This window comes from Bipolaris oryzae (assembly GCF_000523455.1).
Source record: "Bipolaris oryzae ATCC 44560 unplaced genomic scaffold scaffold_69, whole genome shotgun sequence".
NCBI lineage: Eukaryota > Fungi > Ascomycota > Dothideomycetes > Pleosporales > Pleosporaceae > Bipolaris > Bipolaris oryzae.
The window spans coordinates 27,296-47,253 of NW_006911345.1; the positions used below are offsets into that span (position 1 = coordinate 27,296).

The 19,958-nt window shown below is 51.2% G+C and overlaps 6 protein-coding genes across 6 annotated transcripts; 3 read left to right on the forward strand and 3 right to left on the reverse strand.

Annotated features, from left to right (window-relative positions):
- Positions 1-468: 468 nt before the first annotated feature.
- Positions 469-2,101, reverse strand: COCMIDRAFT_95995 (uncharacterized protein; the record flags this gene model as incomplete). The annotated part of the gene is made up of 2 exons (XM_007690014.1): positions 469-1,090; positions 1,146-2,101. 2 exons carry the CDS (start codon positions 2,099-2,101, stop codon positions 469-471), a joined length of 1,578 nt encoding a protein of 525 aa, XP_007688204.1.
- Positions 2,102-3,463: 1,362 nt separating this feature from the next.
- COCMIDRAFT_95886 (uncharacterized protein) lies at positions 3,464-11,756 on the forward strand (the record flags this gene model as incomplete). Its single annotated transcript, XM_007690015.1, has 5 exons — positions 3,464-3,677; positions 3,745-4,182; positions 4,242-4,689; positions 4,765-10,846; positions 10,908-11,756. 5 exons carry the CDS (start codon positions 3,464-3,466, stop codon positions 11,754-11,756), a joined length of 8,031 nt encoding a protein of 2,676 aa, XP_007688205.1.
- A 679-nt stretch (positions 11,757-12,435) lies between these two features.
- Positions 12,436-13,143, reverse strand: COCMIDRAFT_5484 (uncharacterized protein; the record flags this gene model as incomplete). Its single annotated transcript, XM_007689979.1, has 4 exons — positions 12,436-12,592; positions 12,646-13,007; positions 13,063-13,074; positions 13,135-13,143. 4 exons carry the CDS (start codon positions 13,141-13,143, stop codon positions 12,436-12,438), a joined length of 540 nt encoding a protein of 179 aa, XP_007688169.1.
- Positions 13,144-13,520: 377 nt separating this feature from the next.
- COCMIDRAFT_47760 (uncharacterized protein) lies at positions 13,521-13,818 on the forward strand (the record flags this gene model as incomplete). The annotated part of the gene is made up of 2 exons (XM_007690016.1): positions 13,521-13,592; positions 13,645-13,818. Coding segments are annotated over 2 exons (246 nt in total), but the record flags the coding sequence as incomplete, so codon positions are not given.
- A 1,011-nt stretch (positions 13,819-14,829) lies between these two features.
- COCMIDRAFT_36958 (uncharacterized protein) lies at positions 14,830-15,458 on the forward strand (the record flags this gene model as incomplete). The annotated part of the gene is made up of 3 exons (XM_007689996.1): positions 14,830-14,902; positions 15,072-15,144; positions 15,221-15,458. 3 exons carry the CDS (start codon positions 14,830-14,832, stop codon positions 15,456-15,458), a joined length of 384 nt encoding a protein of 127 aa, XP_007688186.1.
- Positions 15,459-15,788: 330 nt separating this feature from the next.
- Positions 15,789-19,537, reverse strand: COCMIDRAFT_95934 (uncharacterized protein; the record flags this gene model as incomplete). Its single annotated transcript, XM_007690017.1, has 2 exons — positions 15,789-19,364; positions 19,415-19,537. 2 exons carry the CDS (start codon positions 19,535-19,537, stop codon positions 15,789-15,791), a joined length of 3,699 nt encoding a protein of 1,232 aa, XP_007688207.1.
- Positions 19,538-19,958: the final 421 nt, after the last annotated feature.

Genomic DNA, 19,958 nt, shown 5'->3' on the forward strand with positions numbered 1-19,958 from the left:
ATTGGAGGAATAGCACCCAGATAATAATTTGATATTTTTCTGGAGATTGCGAGGCTCCTTATGTGGGAGGGTCACCGCGGCAACACGAAATAAATACCTCGTGCACGTCACGTGGGTAGATCGTCAAGTTCATTCTACGAAAAGAAGCAAGGGTAGGGCTGGGCAATCGGTTGACCCTGCAGATGTTATCCAGCTGCTTCCGGCACATGTTGTACCCGGTCAGCGGTTCAGCTAGGCTTGCCGGCAAGGCGCGTCTTACGGATACTACATAGACTCCACTTTTTTAACTTCGATAACGATGCGGAACATCAATGTTGTAAACTTATGTTTCAAAGCTGCTATAGCATAAAAGTACTCAAAAACTTTTTTCTGTTCTCAAATTTGTGAGAAAGAAAATATGGCAATCTAATCAGTCTACTATGATATTGAACAAAGTAATAAAGTTAAAAGGTTCAGGAATGAGGACGTCTACATCTTCTCTCTTCGCCTTATCCAGACTAGAACGTCCTTCTTTGGCGCCATGACACCGATACTTCTGGGATTGAACTCCCACTGATTCTCTGAAAGTATTTCTTCAAATTTCAGGTCGAGCATCTCCAGCAGCACACTCGCAACGCCAACAATCTCCATCTCCGCCACATATCTGCCTGAACATAAACTTGTGCCCCCTCCAAAAGGGCGCATCACCATATTCTGACGTTTCAATTTCTCTTCGTCTACGTCTAGCCATCGATCTGGTTGGAATTTCTTTGCCTCTGGGAATTCTACACCAGAATGCATTAAATGCACTGGCATCAAGATGACCGACCCTGCTCGAAGAAGATAACCTTCCAGGGTGGTTTCCCGGGTTACAACTCGTGCGGCTGCAGATATAGTTCCTAGGCGCAATGCTTCCAGCCAGAGGGACTGAACAAACGGGTTTTTGATGAGAGCTGGAAGATCAAAGTGAGGCGTTGAAGCTGAGCCTGAGAGGGTCGAGGGAGAAAGCATGAAAGGTGTGGCGGCGTCACGGTACTCGGCTAGACGAGACGGGTTGCATGCAGCACAGTATGCAAACCAAGTAGCCATTGGGGCAGCGTTGGTTACGATTCTGTTGCAATCTATTAGCAGTTTCTCCAGCTTGCAAACAACGTCCGTATACTCACACAAAAAGAAAGCTTGCCTGCAAGCATGCCCTTCCTCTTTTCGTAAAGCCACATTGCCTGCCAAGTACATCCCTCTCCCAATTCATACGGAGACCCCATTTCTCACACCACACGTTATCCGTGTCTTTCCACTCATCATTTCCAGCAGCATCTAGCCAGCGCTCAAATGCTCGGAACATCCTTTCGCGTGCTTTATGGGTCTTGGGCTGTAAGTTGAATATTAAGTTCGATCGTACACCAATGTACGTAGCATCATCGAATCTTCTCCAGTCGTCCCACATAGTGGGCCAGAAGTGTATCAAACGAGGACCAAAAAAAGTCTGTACACTGGTCTCGAAGATGATTTTCCTAAGAAATGGGTACAAGCTCTTTTTTTGCCACTTGTCACTCGAAAGATCGATGTTCGACTCCAAAACAGTAGGGAGCACCGACATATAGATTTCCATGATGTCATGGAGGCGTTTCCCCGAAAGATTGCGTGTCCAAATGTTGTGGTTTTCGGCCAGGAATTTGCTATCTTTTCCTTCCGCTGTCGATGAAACGAATTTGGGTCGATCTGGAGGTGGAAGATCAACAGCATTTTCCATCATGCTTGCCATGACGGGCTCGAAAGTGAACAATCGAGACCGACTGAAGACATGGCTGACAGATTCGGGGGAGTAAAAGACATAAAACTTGGTCCCGGCTAGTAAGAGAGTGAAGGGTTTCCCTGAGAAGTACTCTCTACCACGTTCATAGAGGCTTGCCGGGTCTAGAAGGAATGCAGGCAGATGTTGAAAGTACGGGATCCAATAGGGCAGTAAAGGCGGCTCAGATCCTTCGTGCCCGGATCTTTGGAAGCTGTAAATGTAGGAGATGGAATAGGTAAAAAGGATCGTTGCCACGATCAGTCCTATGATGAGAGAAAGCAATCCAAGCAGATCCTTTGGGTATTGCCACTGGGTTTTGAGGACCATAGTGCCAATATAGTTGCGTGGACTATGTAAGACGTTAGGAAGATGCTCTATAGACTGATTTTACCGCTCCCAAAAATTCCTCTAGAGACCCATTTTCGTCCCTTTACTCTCAGATCATGCTCTCATCTCAGAGATGCAGGTCCCACGGTGGACACAGTAGCCGGCCCGTTTCTTCCCCACAATACGGAAGAATTGATGCTTGTTCGGTTTTTGGTTTTTGGTTTTCGGGTTCCGTTTTGATCCCATTCTGGGTTTAGAGCTTCGACAGGGGAGTGCTGGCTAGCGTTGCGGCTAGGCCTATCTGGAATAGGATAGAGAACGGACGGACTGTTTAGTTGGAGCCCTATTCCATAGCCACGTAAGGGTCTAGGTGTAGCTAGTATAGTCACGCAGTGAAAGGGCGGTATCGAAATCTAACTACGGGTGTAAAGGTCTAGCTAATCAACAACTGCGCTGAACCGAACAGGCCCTTGAACAGGATGCGGAGGACAGGTCATTTAGCGTTATCAGCTAGGAATGTGTGTAGAACGTGCCAATGGATACCTGGCACAGAACTGACCAGCTGTGGTGTGATCATGCGGGAATTCGGTTTTTGAAATCGGACCGCTACATACCGCCGAAGTTTGAGGTGGAGTGCAGCGGCCTGGGGTAAGATTTGCAGTAGCGTGTATGCACGCAGGGGCCTGTTACATCTCCTTTGAGCTGTTCCGAATAAATTTTGTAGGATTAAAAACCTGACGATCTTAGAAATCATTCACATAGGCGAAAATTGAGAACGTCTCCGATATCGCCCATGTAGTTCATATGTATTCCACCAAACAGAGAACTATCGAATCCAATGACCCCATTTTTTCTTCCGGACACAACTTTCCAAATTCAGTCATGCTTTTCACCATTGAGCATGACAGTGATACTATGCTAAAATGCGCTATACTCTGCGTGCTCTTGACTAAATCTTGAAATGCCCCTTTATCCAATCAATTCGCCCGCTAAGGCTCCAGTTTACCTCCCTACCGCTGTCATACCAGCAAAACGGAGTTTAGAATACGAAATGAGACACATCCTGGACGGCTACCATCACCGGACCCATTCCCCTACATGTCTCGGCTGTACTGAAGAGCTTACATCGAGTCATTGTATAGGCTTCAAGGATGTAGATATTCGGAGGTGATCTTCGATTGGACTGTATTAGATCGGGTAATATGGTAATTGGTGGTAACAGCGGATACGATGAAAATCAAGTATCCATCAAAGTTAGGAGAATGGACTGTTTTGGAAATTTTAGCGTGCAAGCTCTTTTTATAAGCAACATGCCAAAGCATCAGGTCCAAATTTTCTTCACGTCAAAACATCAATCCAAAAATGCCGGTGTCATTTGTTGAGCCTGCTTCAGCAGCAGAACCTTTAGCCATTGTTGGTCTTGCAACCCGCTTCCCGCAAGAAGCCTATAACACAGAAAAACTATGGCAGTTTTTACTGGCGAAGAGATGTGCCCATACACCAATTCCCGAAGACCGGATGGGCCCAGGACATTACCATCCTGATCCTGAACATGGCGGTACACATGCTGTCGCAGGTACGATACGCACAATACGTAGATCTATGGACACTGGTAGCTGACCAAAGTATTTTGCATTTCCCAGGCGGTCACTTTCTTGCCGAAGATCCAGCATACTTCGACTCTTCATTCTTTGGAATCACAAAAGGCGAAGCCATGTCACTTGACCCTCAACAACGCGTGGTACTGGAGAATGTGTACCTTGCTCTTGAAAACAGCGGTTTCACATTGGAGCAAGTCGCAGGATCCAATACTTCAGTTTACGTCTCTGGCTTCAACCACGACCACCTAGCCATCCTGAACAGCGATCCAGAGACAACGCTGAGACATCGCGTCACTGGCCTTACCAACTCGATGCACAGCAATCGTGTCTCGTGGTTCTTCGACCTAAAAGGACCAAGTGTAACTATCGATACAGCGTGCTCGAGCTCCATGGCTGCTTTACATCTTGGTAGCCAGAGTCTACGAACAGGGGAGAGCGATATGTCTATCATTACTGGAGTAACAATCCTCAATTATCCTGGTCAGTCGCAGCTACGATAACTTTGTTTCACAATCGCTAACCATCATATCTTCTTGAAGGCGACGTTAACGGCATGTCGCATCAAGGCTTCCTCAGTCCCGATGGTCGGTGTTTTAGTTTCGATCACCGCGCTAACGGCTTTGCTCGTGGAGAAGGAGCAGGCACAGTAATTGTAAAGCGTCTTAGCGATGCCCTTCGTAACGGTGATACTATCCGTGCAGTCGTTCGTGGTACAGGTATCAACCAAGACGGCCGTACTCCAGGCCTGACTCTTCCAAGTAGCGATGCACAGGAAAGATTGATAAGAACCACATACGCATCTGCCGGACTAAACTTTGACGATACCACATTAGTAGAAGCACATGGTACTGGCACGAAACAAGGAGACGCGATTGAAGCCCGCGGAATTGCACAGGCATTCAAGTCGAGACGAAAAGATAAACCGCTTTATCTAGGTTCAGTAAAAGCGAGTGTAGGCCACTTGGAAGGTGCCGCTGGTGTTGCAGGGTATGTCGTCCTCCAAATGACCTCCCCGGAAATCACACTTAGCACAAAGAACATAGCTAACTATTTCATGTATAGAATCATCAAAAGTGTACTGGCACTAGAAAATGGTGTCATTCCGCCACAAGCCAATTTTGAAAAGGCAAACCCCAAGATTCCCTTCGAGAAATGGAATCTTTCTATTGCCGATAAGGCTGTTCCATGGCCTACGTCAGGTCTCCGCCGAGTGTCAATTAATTCTTTCGGCGTAGGAGGAACGAATGCACATGCTATCCTGGATGATGCTTACCACTATCTGAAAGATCGTGAGTTGACTGGAAATCACCGCACAGCCATTACAGCACCTTCCATAGAGAAGATTGATTCTCTGAGCCGGGCTGCGGAAGCTCTTATAGCCCCTTCTGAGCAGCTCAGCGAAACCCCACACTTGAATGGAGACGAGAGTGCTCCACAACAGAATGGGACCCACACACCATCGAAAACCAACGGCCATGCTCACGCTGGTAATGGTGTTGACAAAGCCCATAATCTGAGAAGTTGGGTGTCGGCTGAACATATTCCAAAGCCTCCTCAACTCATTGGACTCTCCGCCTTTGATGAAGCAGGCGTGTCACGGAATGCCGAAACACAGCTCGCCTTCTTCAAGTCCCGTTCTACATACCCTCCATCCTTCTTAAACGACTATTCTAATACTTTGAATCGGCGTTCTCAGTTCAGCTGGCGCAGTTTTCTTCTTGCTGGAGATGCTTCTGATATGGTTGAGGCCCTTCCAAACGTTCATACAAAAGCTATCCGAGCCCGCGGACCCATATCTATCGCCTACGTCTTCACGGGTCAAGGAGCTCAATATGCAGAGATGAGCCGAGAACTCTTCGTGTATCCCGTATTCCGTGAGAGCATAACACAAGCAAGTCAGTTCTTTACATCTTTGGGCGCAACCTGGTCTCTTCTCGACGAACTGTCCCACACAAAAGAACAAAGCAATGTCAATGAGCCTTGGTTATCACAGCCCGCGTGTACAGCCGTCCAGGTGGCATTAGTAGATCTGCTAAGGTCATGGGACGTGAAGCCATCAAGAGCTGTAGGACACAGTTCCGGAGAGATAGCTGCAGCCTACGTTTCCGGAAAGCTGACTCGTGAGTCTGCATGGCGTGTGGCATACTACCGAGGAGTAGTATCTGCGAAACAAAGCGAACAAAAGGGCACGATGCTGGCTGTCGGTTTGTCCGAACATGATGCCCGGCCATATGTGGACGCTTTGGCTAAGCAAGGGGTTCTGGTGGTCGCCTGCAGCAACAGTCCGAGAAACTGCACTATCTCCGGGGATGAGCATCTGGTCTCAAAACTGCACGACTTGCTACAAGAGAAGGAAATCTTTGTGAGAAAGTTGACTATCCAAAAAGCGTACCACTCGCCGCACATGGACCATGTTGCGAAAGAGTATGCCGCACTTCTGGACGGTATTTCACCGGATACATCCATCTCACCGAATACCGTGGAAATGGTCTCAACAGTGACCGGAGCTTTCGTTACCGAAGAACTTCTAGATGCAGAACACTGGGTCAAAAACTTGGTTTCCCCAGTTCGATTTTCGGATGGTTTGACAGCGACATGTTTCCGATCCGCACAAAAAGGCCAGGTTTCACTCCGAGTTGATGCTCAGGGAGGCAACCATTTTGCGGATGTTGTGCTGGAACTCGGTCCTCACGGCGCTCTCCAAAGCGCTATCAAAGATATCCTCGCTACTCAGCCCAGCGGGTCAAGTATAACCTCGTTCCCCGTTTTGAATCGATCTAAACCCGGGCCTGAGACGCTGTTAACTGCACTGGGACACATCTGGTCTCGCGGATATCCAATCAGCCTTCAAAAAGTTAACGAATGCACTCAGTCTGAGCCAAATGCCCTACTAACTGACATACCTGGCTACACGTTCAACCACTCTCAACTCCTCTGGTACGAAAGCCGTCTGAGTCGCAACTACCGGCTCCGCAAAGCGCCTCGCCATGACCTCTTCGGCGCACCAGTACCAGATTGGAACAAAGAGCGCCCTCAGTGGAGAAACGTACTTCGACTGAACGAACAGCCCTGGCTGCGTGATCACATTGTTACAAACTCCCATGTCTATCCGGGTGTGGGTTACCTCATCATGGCTATCGAAGCAATCCAGCAGATCGCTGATGAAGGTCTCGAAATCACTTCCTTCCGCCTAAGAGACATATCTATCAAACGTGCAATGATTGTTCCGGATAGTAAAGACGGGCTGGAAGTAATGCTCTCAATGAACCGGGTGGACGAATCCAGCATAACAGTCTCAAACACATGGCGCCGATTCCAAATCTCGTCTTACAATCCTGCTGGCGATGACTGGATCGAGCATTGTACAGGATACATTGCTGTGGAATATGCTACAATCACTGGTCCAGTTGACGATGGGCTAGAAGCTCGAGAGGAGTCAGCCAGAAGACGCCGAGAATTACAAGATGCCGAGCACAAATGTCAGGCATCGTTTGACATGTTCCGTGCGTACGAGAATATGGCCACAGTAGGACTTCAATTTGGCCCATTGTTCCGCAATGGGTCAGACGCTAGGGGCACTGGTGATCAAGGCGGAGCAGTCATTGGGCGAGTGACAGTGCCGGATATCGCAGCGTCAATGCCCAGGCAGCACGCATCGCCACATCTGATACATCCTGCTACGTTTGACAGCATGATACACTTCGCCCTTGCCGCTATCATGGATCTCTTCGGTGCCACAAGTCTGGAGAACCCGGCAGTTCCAACATTCATCAAGGATGTCTGGCTATCAGCAGACCTGAACCCGCTGCCTGGCCACAAGTACAAAGTACATGGTCGAACTGAGCGAGTTGCTTTCGAGAAGTATGACAACGACGTACTTGTGTGGGACGAGGAAACTGGAGATGCAAGAATCTCAGTCACCGGTATTCGCGCCACACCACTCGACTCTGCCGATCAGCGAGCAGCAACTAGCAGAGAATTGTGCCACGAGGTCAAGTGGCCCGTTTATCTCGAGACAATCTCTCAAGCAGACTTGGTTCCAGAGGAACGCCCCGTGGGATCCGACAGTCTGACAGCCGAATGGGTACACCGGTTGCAACTAGCCACTCTCTGCCTCGTCCACGACGCACTGGACGAGTATCGAAAAGCCCCCAAGGCTCTCCAAGGTCATCTTCAAAATTACTTCAACTGGCTAGAGCAACTCGAACACTGGACGAAAGAAGACAAAATCTCATCAGTCCCACGCTCCGACTTCGAAGCCATTCGTCACAACGACGCCGCCAAAACCAACATCTATACCCAAATTCAAGCCTACAAAGCCGAAGGCCGTCTAGCCTACCGCATGGGTTCAAACATAGTTTCCGTTCTCCGCGGCGAAACCGATCCCCTCCAACTCATGTTCGGTCAGGACGACATCCTCGACCAAGTCTACGCCGACCTCGTGCGCCTTGGCGATCTCCCTGAGCTCCTATCCAAATACCTGCACATCCTCGGTGAAAACCGGACCAACCTACGCGTTCTCGAAGTCGGCGCTGGAACCGGATCGTCCACCGAAGCTGTGATCAGGAACCTTGCCCCGGTATCTGAAGACGGCCAGCTGTTGCAATCTAGCGTGCTGCAATACACCTATACGGATATCTCGTCTGCCTTCTTCGATAAGGCGCGCGAGAAATTCAAGGCGTGGAATTCCATCTTTGAGTACAAGGTGCTACATGCTGAGAAGGATGTTGAGAGCCAGGGATTTCAGGCCGGAACTTACGACGTTGTCGTTGCGCAGAATGTTATTCATGCGACTGAGGATTTGCATTCTACGCTGTCAAATTTGAGGAAGTTGCTTAAGCCTGGTGGACGAATTTTGATCCAAGAGGGTATGAGGCAGGACTACTTCTGGTCAGCACTGGCGTTTGGGCAGCTGAGTGGTTGGTGGCTCTCGAAAGAGGAAACGAGGAAGTGGAGTCCGTTCGCGTCAAAGGACCAGTGGGCAACGATCTTGAGTGGAGCTGGCTTTGATGGGGTTGAGTTGGAGTTGAAAGATGCCCAGATTGATGTGTCGCATACGCAGAGTATTCTTGTGTCACGTGCTGTTGAGCAGAATGCGGCGTTGGAAGTGCAAAAGGGCAGAGCTGTTATCATTGTACCCGAATCATTGGACAAGGATTTGATCTCAGGGCTGCAGCAGGAATTGGAGAAAACACTTCAGAGTGGAAGCATCTCCATCGCCTCAATCCGCGAGCTGAAAGACCAAGATTTGAGCCAGACTCTATGCGTCTCACTCCTGGAACTGAACAGCCCTGTTCTCTCCACCCTGACTTCAGAAGAGTACGAAGGCGTCCGAAAGGTACTTACAGAATGCCACGCCGTTCTCTGGGTCACAGGTGACATGCTAGAAACCCCCGAAAACAGCATGGCCCTCGGTCTTATCCGCACCATACGATGGGAACGAGACCTCGACGACGCAAACCTCGTCACCCTATCCATCACAAACCCCAAGCCCAACACACCCAACCTTATCGAATGTATAAGCAAGCTCACTACCCTCCAATTCACTAACCCTCTCCCCAAAGAAGAAAAGCAGGGCGAATACATCTTCAAAGCCGGATCCTTCTTCACCAGCCGCCTCCACTCAAGCACCACGGGAAACCGCTTCCTTGCCTCCCAATTCAGCACTCCCCAGCCCGTTCCCACAGCCTGGAAAGACGCTGGAAGACCAGTCAAACTATCCTCTGCCTCACCCGGACAGCTAGATCGCCTCCAATGGGTTACCGACCCCGTCTACACCACACCCCTAGACCCCACACACGTCGAGATCGAAATCAAAGCCATGGGCCTCAACTTCCGCGATCTGATGATCGCAATGGGTGAGCATATGGCTTACAGCATCGGGTGTGAAGCCGCTGGTGTCATTTCTCGTGTCGGTTCGCAAGTCACTGACGTCGCGGTTGGAGATCGCGTCACGTACATCACTGGATTGGATCATGTCGGTTGTTTCCACACATTTGGGCGGGTGGACCAGTCGGTCGTGACAAAGATTCCTGATTCGCTAAGCTTCAGTGATGCGGCTGGACTACCGGCTGTGTATGTTACTGTGTTGTATGCACTGAGAGATGTGGCGAGGTTGGCAAAGGGGGAGAAGGTGCTGATTCATGCTGCGGCGGGAGGTGTAGGACAGGCGTCGATTAACTATGCGAAGAGTGTTGGGGCAGAGATCTTTGCTACTTGTTCGACGCCTGAGAAGAGAGATGTGAGTAATGATTTATCTATACAGAGGGAATTGCTTACTGACTTGAGCTTAGGTGCTCGTGCAAAACTACGGTATCCCGGAAGATCACATTTTCTCGAGTCGAGACTTGAGTTTCGCAAAGGGCATCCTGCGAGTGACTGGCGGGTATGGAGTCGATGTGGTTCTCAATTCACTTGCTGGAGATGTACGTGCACCAAATATCGCAAATACTCATTGATCCTTTTGGCTGACAAATTTTCTCAGGCTTTGAGATGCTCCTGGGAACTTCTCGCACCCTTCGGTCGCTTCATTGAGATCGGAAAGAAGGACATTCAAGCCAATTCCAGGATCGAGCTTAGACCTCTTCTGCGAGGCACTTCCATGACTTGCGTCGACTTGGTTACAATGATGAAGTGTCGGCCACAACTAGTCAAGCAGCTCACTGACGACACAGTTCGCCTTTGGAGCGAGGGCGTTGTCAAAACCGCAAAACCAACAACCGTTTCCCCACTTTCGAAGCTGGTTGAAGGCTTTCAGACTCTACAGTCTGGTCGTGGAACTGGTAAGATGGTGTTCGTCCCACACGATGACGATATTGTCCCGATCGTGCCGGAGCAGCAAACCCCATTCTACTTCAAGCCAGACGCAACATACGTCCTGAGCGGTGGACTGGGAGGATTGGGACGAAGTATTGCAAGATGGATGGTGAACAGGGGTGCTCGCAACCTATTGTTCCTATCGCGCAGTGGCAAGATCACTCCAGCCGTTGCCGAGATGGAAAAGCAGCTGGTCGAGCAAAAATGTCAGGTCCGCATTGAAAAATGCGACGTCACTGATTCAGCCGATCTTGAGAGGGTCCTGAAGGAATGCGAGTCATCTTTGCCACCCATCAAGGGCGTCATTCAGGGAGCTATGCAACTCTCAGTAAGTCTATCACCGACCTACCACTACAGTAGAAAAGAACTCAACTAACCCCCACCTCCAGGACTCCATCTTCGAAAACATGACCTACGAAAACTACATGTCCGCCATAAACCCCAAAGTACTCGGCTCCTGGAACCTCCACGAGCACCTCCCCAAAGACCTCGACCACTTCGTCCTCCTCTCCTCCGCAACCGGTATCCTCGGGAACCGAGGCCAGGCCAACTATGCCGCAGGAAACACCTACCAAGATGCCCTCGCAGCGTACCGCCGCTCGCAAGGTCTCACAGCCTCCACCATCGACGTCGGTGCAATCCTCTCCGTCGGCTACGTCGCCGAAAACTCCTCGCGTGTGGCCATCAACAAAGGCGTAAGCGTGGAGCTCGAGCAGATCCGTGAAGAAGAACTACACGCGATTCTCGAATACAGCATCGATCCACGCCAGAATCCCCCTGCACAAATCGTTACAGGTTTGGCTAACAGAGACAAATACCGGCACAAGGGAATGCCGACGCCGTCGTTCATGAGTTTCCCACTGTTTGCTCATCTGAATAGTGAGACATTGACTGGCGCGGCGTCGTCTGAGAGCACCGAGATTCCTGTCGAGGCCTTGCTTGCTCAGACAAAGACATTGGATGAAGCAGCTGACATCATTACAGCGGCGGTGAAGGGCAAACTGGCGAGTTTGCTGTCGGTAGCAGCGGCAGATATCGATGAGGACAAGTCGATAAGCGCAAACGGTATTGATTCGCTAGTGGCTATAGAGTTCAGGACGTTCCTTGCGAGGGAGGTCAAGGCGGATGTGCCCATGTTGGATGTTATGGGGACTTCGACAATTAAGGTGTTGTGTAAGAAGATTGCTACATTGAGTCGCGCTGTAGATGTCAAGCAAGACGAGAAGAGTGGTGAATAGGGTTACAGACAGATTCTTAGATTTCGAAAATCATTTCTAGTTTCATCACCAGTTGGAACACCATAGTAGTCATTAAATGTGCCAATCATACTTCATAGTCAAGTCGCAGTCCCAATATCCTTTTCGCTATAGTTGTTGCATTACGGGTAAATAGTTGTTAGTTGACTTGGTGTAGGTTAGCTTAAGTAAGAAGAGCTGTACTGAACCGTGCTTGCTCATGGTTAGAAGATTTTGTGACGTCAAATTGGAAAGAGCACCCGTTCCGGTTTGATAATCTCCGGAAGTGTCACAATACAAGTCGCATACCGACTAAACTAGCCCATGGTGATCCATATGCGCATGCGAAAGCAATTGGTAAGGTTCCTGGCGAAAACCTGAAGGTTAGTAGTTACTTCAAGACCAACAACACACGTCACGAGCGGAAAACAACGAGCAAAAGATGACCACACAATGGTTATGCGGAACATTCACCCTAGTGAAGCCTCCATTGTATATGTGGTCGTAGACCCGCTCATAAGAGACAAGGGCCAAGCTCCATTGATAGGCCGCAAGTTCAATGCTTGCTCTTTTTGTAAGATACATTCCAGGACTCCGTTGGACCGAACCCCCGAGACCGAAAATGCTGGTTATCGTGCAGAATCTTCACTTCGTTCCCCTCTTCATCGCTCCGTCGATACGTTTATCGGACAATGCCCTCGAATCGGTTCTTGTACCACTTGATGGTCTCGGCCTGGTTGACGCGGTGGGATGGGCCGATCTTGCTCTTGCACCTCCTGCGCTTGGCGACGCGCTCACCGGGGCGGGTCATGCAGACGTAGAAGTCCATACCGTAGATACTGCTCCAGTCAGCCATTGCCTCTCCTGCCTTCACTTTCCATGTTCCACATACCCGATGCTAGGGTCGTACTTGATACCCAAGTCGATGTGCTCGCTGATACCGAAACCGAAGTTGCCGGACTCTGAGAAGTTGCGCTTGCGGAGCTCGTACTCCTTGACCTTGAGACCACGCTCGAGGATCTCCTCGGCCTTGGGGCCACGGACGGTAACGTGGACGGCAATCTTTTCGTTCCTTCGGATACCGAAAGTACGGACAGTGTAGCGGGCCTTGGAGTAGACGGGAGTTTGACCAGACAGCTGCTCGAGCACCTTGGCGGCACGAGTGAGACGATCACCAGACTCGCCAACGGAGATGTTGAGGACGAGCTTCTGGATGCGGAGCTCCCGCATGGGGTTGGAGGCCTTGGAGTCGGACTGCCATTGCTGTTAGCATGCGCGATGCAAATTATCGTCGATATTTGCTGCGTACCATTGTGATTGACTGCAGAGGTTAGTAGGCGTGGGTGGCTGTCGAAGTCGCTGGAGTGGAATTCGCGATCACGAAATCCATTTGGCCTGTGGAGGGCGCGAATTAAGCGAGACTAGGCCGGTCACGTGCCAGCATGTCAGAGCTCCGAACATGAACTTTGTCTTGCGAACACCAACAGCTCCAGACGCCCCGCCGATCGCCAACTACACGGGGATCGCACCTCAATAACCCCATATACCTCTTTTTCGAGCTTCCAAGTCGTCTCCGGACGCGCAAAATACATCATGTCGGGCGCTGCAAACCGTCAAGGAAAGATGGTAAGTAAATCTGCCTAGCAGCTCGAGGCCTTGACCTGAGAGAAAGATGCGCATAGAAACTGACTGACGCTCGATGATATAGCAAAATCTAGTAAGCGCTCCAGATTTCCGCTCACAATCGCACCCAACTTACATGACTAGATCAACTACCGCATGAAGGTAACTCTTCAAGATGGTAGGCAAATGGTCGGGCAGATGCTCGCATTCGACAAGGTCAGTGTCGCATTCTCTCTTTGGAAAGAGTAAACTAACGCGCTGTTTATAGCACATGAATCTTGTACTCGCCGACACAGAAGAATTCCGCCGCACACGGAGAAAGGGCAAAGCCGCACCGGGCGCAACCCAGCAAGTCACCGAAACCGAAGAACGACGCGCCATTGGACTCACCATTATTCGTGGTGCTCATGTTATTTCACTGTCAGTTGATGGACCACCGCCTGCGGACCCCGCTGCGCGTCTCGGAGCAAACGCTGGACCTTCGACTACTGCGGCATTGGCTGCTGGACCTGGTGTCGCTCGGCCTGCTGGACGTGGTCTCCCTGTTGGCCTTACTGGACCAGCTCCTGGCGTTGGAGCTCCTGGTCCTGGATTTGGAGGTGGTTTCCCTGGCGCACCTGGAGGCTTTGGAGGGCCACCTGGCTTCCCAGGCCGTGGCGGACCACCTGGTGGACCACGTACGTCTCTCCAGATATATTTGAGTAATGTCTGCTAACTCTTGACAGCTGGGTTCCCTCCCGCCGGTGGACCTCCTGGCTTTGGTGGACCCCCAGGATTCGGTGGACCCCCAGGTTTCCCTGGTCGTGGCGGACCTCCTGGTTTCGGTGGCAGATAGACGGACAACAAAGGGCAGATATGAAGGAAATTTACGAGAAGAAACAAGCGTCGGGATTGGCGAGTTACAAATACAACGCGCGGTCATGTTGCGAATATCAGGGAGCGTATCGGGAGACTGAGAAGATCAAAGTCCAGCAGACCGTAGACGTTGCAAGTGCTCCAAGGTTTAGGGTGTGCTTGAAAACCGCAGATGACACTGACAAGGCAAGCGTACCCAAATCATACGTGTACGAAAGATTAGTTGGAGGGGTTTAGGATATACCAATTGGCCTACGGGCCACAATACGAACCAGTCGCAGCAATTCAAGATTTTGATTGTCATACTTCTGTCTACACCCACCCCAATGGTCAATTACTAGCTACTATGTTACCCTGCACGTGATGTCCTTCCCGTACATAATCATGCACCTCCGGTTCGCGGTTGCGGTGCGCCATCTATTCCCGCCCCGGCCCCATCAAAATTCTTGGCACCCAGCCCTGTCCCCGTTCCGAGCCCATCTCGCAAACTCCGAACCACGAGCTTTACTTTTGCTTCGTCCCCCCTCTTGCGCGCCCGCATACAACCCTCTAGTCCCAGGAACGCAAAATCTCCCGAGCAAAGGAAAACGTCGCAACCATGGCCGCCGCAATCAAAGCCCTCAACGCGAAGATTCGCTCAAACAAGTACACGGATTACTTTTGCTCGACTCGTACGTTTTTAGAACCCCGGTTTTCGGAGAGAGAGAGAGAGCACGCGCACGCACGCACGCACTTGACTGCGTCTTCGACGTAGATTGACAGTTGAGGAACATAAAAAAAGAGAAGATATTATGGAATTGCGAGGAAAACACTGCTGATGATTGATATCCTACAAAACAGACTTCTGGGGCCCCGCAAGTAACTTTGGTATCCCGATCGCGGCCATTGCGGATATGAGCAAAGACCCTGAAATGTATCGTTCCCCCCTCCCTCTTCGCACTCCTCCTCTTCCCCTCTCTCTCACCTCACTAACACTTCGTGTGAAATAGTATCTCCGGCCGCATGACCGGCGCCCTCACCCTCTACTCCGCCACCTTTATGCGCTACGCCATGGCAGTTACACCCGCCAACTACCTCTTATTCGGATGCCACGCGATCAACTTCACCTCGCAGGTCGTGCAGGGATACCGGTATTTGAACTACTGGAATTTCGGGGGCAGGGAGGCAACGTTGAAGGGCAAGGCAGAGAAAGTGGGGGAGACGGTTAAGAGTGCGGTGTCGAAATAAAGGTGTTTGGGCTCGGGGAGAGAGATATTTGAGGGTAGGTGGAGGGGTGAATAAGGAATAAGAGATGAAATGAACAAGATATCATGCATGCATCTATTACCGATTTTAGGGTGTTGCTTACCGCAATAGGTCGAGAATACGTATTTGTGACGAAAGAATTCTTAACTTGAATTACAAAACATGATAGATGGGCATTACACCAGGGCTTTTTTTTCCAAGTAAACTGGGGATATATACATATATCGACACAGAAAAAAAATCCCCCCTCTCAAACTAACATTATACCCTTCCCTTTCAACGAGCTAAAAAAAAAGAGAGAGAAAAAGCATCTCACATCAAACTACTCCTCCCCCCAATCTCCGTTCCTCCCTGTCCATTTGGCAAATTGCCATCCCTCCCATCCACAAACTCCGTGTATATCCTCTTGAGGCGCATTCGCTCTTGAGCTGAGATACTGCTTCTTCCAGACACCAATGAAGATTCAATATGGTTCCATTGGATCTGAGGATCTTTCCGATCAGTAGATGCGTCCTCTGTTTTAGATTCTACAAGGCCATTAGAGGGGGAGGATGAATCCTTGGGATCAAGGAGACCGCTGACGGAACGTTGGAGTTGCTTCTGCTTCTTGCGGAGGGACTGGAGGGAAGATATCTTCTGGGCTATAAGGGCGCGCTCGGAGATGTGGTGCGAGGTACGGAGTGCGGAGTCGGCGGGAGTATTGCTTTCGTCGTCGCCGTAGCGGAAGTAGGAAAAGTCGGGGATACCTTTTGTATCTTTTGTGCCGGTGTTTTTGTTGCCGGCGGCGTCGAGTTTGGAAGGGTCGATGTCGCCGAGAGCGTCGTGGATGGCTTCTAGCTGGGCGTTGTAGACGACGGCTTGGAGGTCGGCGCCCGAGTAGCCTTCTGTTCTGGAGGCGATTTCGCGGAGATTTTGGCCGGATGTGTCGGCTGAGAGGATGCTGGGTGCCAGGTGCAGTTTTGCGGTTACGGCTCGTAAGATGTCGATGCGCTCTTCTTCGTCGGGCATGTCGCAGAGGAGGGATTTATCTAGACGACCGGGACGGAGGAGCGCAGGGTCGATGAGATCAGGGCGTGAGGTGGCGGCCAAGACGTAGACGCCTGAAAGACCTTCTGCACCGTCCATCTGGGTGAGGAGCTGGTTGACGACACGATCTGTTACGCCTGTGGAATCATGGCCACGCTTCGGCGCGATTGAGTCGAACTCGTCAAAGAACAAGACGCAAGGCCGCGCTGCCTCTGCTCGCTCAAAGAGATCACGTACAGACTTTTCGGACGCTCCGATATACTTATTGAGAATCTCGGGGCCCTTGACCGAGATAAAGTTGAGGCCACATTCACCTGCTACAGCAGAGGCGAGCAGTGTTTTGCCGCATCCGGGATAGCCGTAAAGAAGCAGACCTGAGCGGAGACGTAGTGGACATTTTGCGAAGATAGGGGCGTACGTGGTGGGATATTGTAGTGTCTCCAAGAGGACCTGACGTGTGTTATGCAGACCACCTATCGAATCCCATTTGGTGGTGCTAGACTGCAATGTGACGTTCCTCAACGAGGCAGGTGTAAACCCTGAAAGGGCTTTGGTATAGTCTTCTCGCGTAAGAGTCACAGTAGGGGATGTTGAGGTGACAGAGCGAATGAGTGCTTCGTTTCGCGCACGTGAAGTGAGCAGAACAAGATCACCGGGCATGTAACCGTCTGTCTGTCCCGCAAGATCGAGAAAGTCAATAGAAGCGTCGACAGTGAAGCCGTATTCGTCAGAAGGCGGTTTTTGTATGCTATCGACACTAGCATTGCTGCGGTGGGAAGTGCTTGGTCGGCTATTTGATGGAGAGGGTGGGAAGGCGTGGCCATTAGCTTGTTCAGTTGGCTCTATCTTGGCATCCTTGAAAGCTAGCATCTCAATGACCTTTCTTCTGCCATCCTTGTTGGGTGCTTTCAGACTGACGATTTCCCGAACAATGTGACCTCCGACAATGACGTTATTGAGAGCTTCTTTGCCTTGCGCTGTTGCCAGCAGCACTACACCAGAGTCCATGGAGCAGTACTGTCGGACGATGTTGATCAGGCACTCGCTGACCTGCCGGCTTCGGCCGTTTTCATTGCCAACCTGAAGCTCGGTTTCCACAGGACATAGCTTGTCAAGGTCATCCAGGATGACTACGGCATTTCCGCCACCTCGTGCACCCCATGAGGCCGTGGCAAACAGTCGATTGAGCGTTTCTTTGATGGTCGCAACACGCGTCTCATCTGTGACCAGCTTACGACAGGGGAAGTATGTGGTGTTGAATAGGTACTCGGTCCGGAGCTGGTGGGCAAGAAGCTGAGCGCATTCTGATTTTCCTGCCCCGAGACCTCCAGTAAGAAGTACCGATGAATTGTGCGTCAGGTGCGATCTTAATTGTGCAATTAGAGGGTCAATTCCAACAAGGTGGGCAGGGGTTTCGGGTAATGGGTCACCCTGCTGCCATCCCTTGGCCCAACTCGATGGTACCGACACCTCTGGACCCAGTTCAAGTGGTGGTTTCCTCTCAGGAAAAAGGACCCATGATAGGCCACTGGTTGTCGAGGGAGGCTCGAATTTTACAATACCTCCTTGCCAGCCAAGTTCAGAATCCTTTGTTGGTGGTAGTATCATGCCGTCAGTAACCGGCCCGTCTAGAAGTCCATTCTTTTTTCCATACGACGCTCTGATCTTCTGTATAGCATTCTCTTGGTCCTGCTTGGACTCCCCACCAAATTTCAGTGATGCGTTGCTGAGTGATGCTACTGTAGCGAAAGGTGCAATCTTGATTGATTTCACAGTGGGCTCCCTGGACTCTTTGGTACCCTGTGGCTTGATGGCAGGTGGCTTGGGAGTTTGGGCAGGCGCGCCTTCGATGCGAACCAATCCACCAACAAACTTCTCACAACCCAAAACCTTGCACAAGTCGACCGAAAGCGCTACATGACGGCTGTCAGGTGCATCTTCCCATGGGACAATTTTGGCTACTACACGGGTCGCAGCTTTCTCCTGTTCTTGCTCCTTGGACATGTCGACGGGCTCCTGTAGGCCTGCAGGCTTGATGACTGATACAGAGACCCAAGTGATCCCCCTGAGTGCCTTTGTGAGGAGTACCTCGGGATCAACCCAGACCTTCAGTCCCTCTGCGTCGGTATCGTCTTCGTCATCGAACCACTCCTGGGCAACGCTTCGATCAACACCACGTAGGAAGACAACGCCCTTTGTCGCAGCATCCTCACGACCACTGCGACGCCGTACTGTGCTTGCGGTGCTCTTCCCGCTCTTTCTTGAAGCAGCGCCTACGCTCCGGCTCTCCCGAGTCGAGCTCCTCTCCTTTTGTCGTGTCTTGGGCGCAACGATGACTTCTGCGTCGGGCGAGATTTTAACAAAGAGCGATGTGTTCTGCGGCGCGGGGGCAATGGAGGTGACAATGATATTAGCGGTGGTAGTAGGAGACAGATGGAGGGTCAGGGGGTGCGGCGACTGGGCTTGTGGGTTAGGCAGTGCGCGTATCTGCGAGAGGAAGTTTAGTTCAAGAAATTGCGCATGTAACTCGATCATCTCCCAGTCGACAGGGGTCAATGGCTCGATGTTGATGGTGTGGGCTTGGGGAGGGTCAAGGTGCAGTATGATGCCGACTTTCTGGCCCTGCTGAAGACCGATCAGTCGCGCAAACGTAGCATCCACTTCGACTGCCGGAAGGTCTTGTTGGCTGACTGCCGGGCTGCCCCTCAGGCCATCCTTGCCGACGACGGGCGCAATCTTGCGCTTGCTCTGCATGCCCGTCCATCCCAGGAAGACGGACTTTGGAGCGGCATTCTTATTGTCGGTAGCACCGGGAGGGGGAGGTTGGCGGTATGAGAGCTCTACGACGACATTCTGGGCGACCTGGACAGGGAGTAAGCGACTGGGTGTTGAGTGTAGCTCATGGCGCGTACCGTGTTTGCATTGACAAGCACCGACACCAACGACGACGGTAAGTTGACAAGGCAGTTCTTGAGCGACTGGTGCAAGACGACCTCTGCCTGGACGACGTTGCCGGCGGGCTTTTTGGGCGGCATAGCTGGAGAAGGGGCAGTGAATGGAGAATGGAGAGAGCAGAATGACGGCTACTACTCGCAAGCCCAAGCGCATCACTCTCCCTCTCTCTCTCCCCCAGCGAGCCGAGGTCGTCGGCGGCCATGGGCGCAGGGCGGTGGCAGCCGGCAGTACCAACGGGATGCGGGCCCTTGTCGACGCGGGTGGACGCGCCCCAACCCAGCAACGCGCCCAGCCCAGCCCCGATTTTGCCATTCCCTCCCCGCTGCAATTGTCTCCGAGATATCACCAATAACACCAGACCCACGGCCGTCTTTTTTTATATTCCGGCCGCCACCTCTCAATCTTGCCCCCCATGGCGCTGCTCACTACGAGTGCGCCCGTCAACTACAATGAGCAGGAGGGTGTGTATATTTACACGCGTACACAACACCCTGGCCGCCC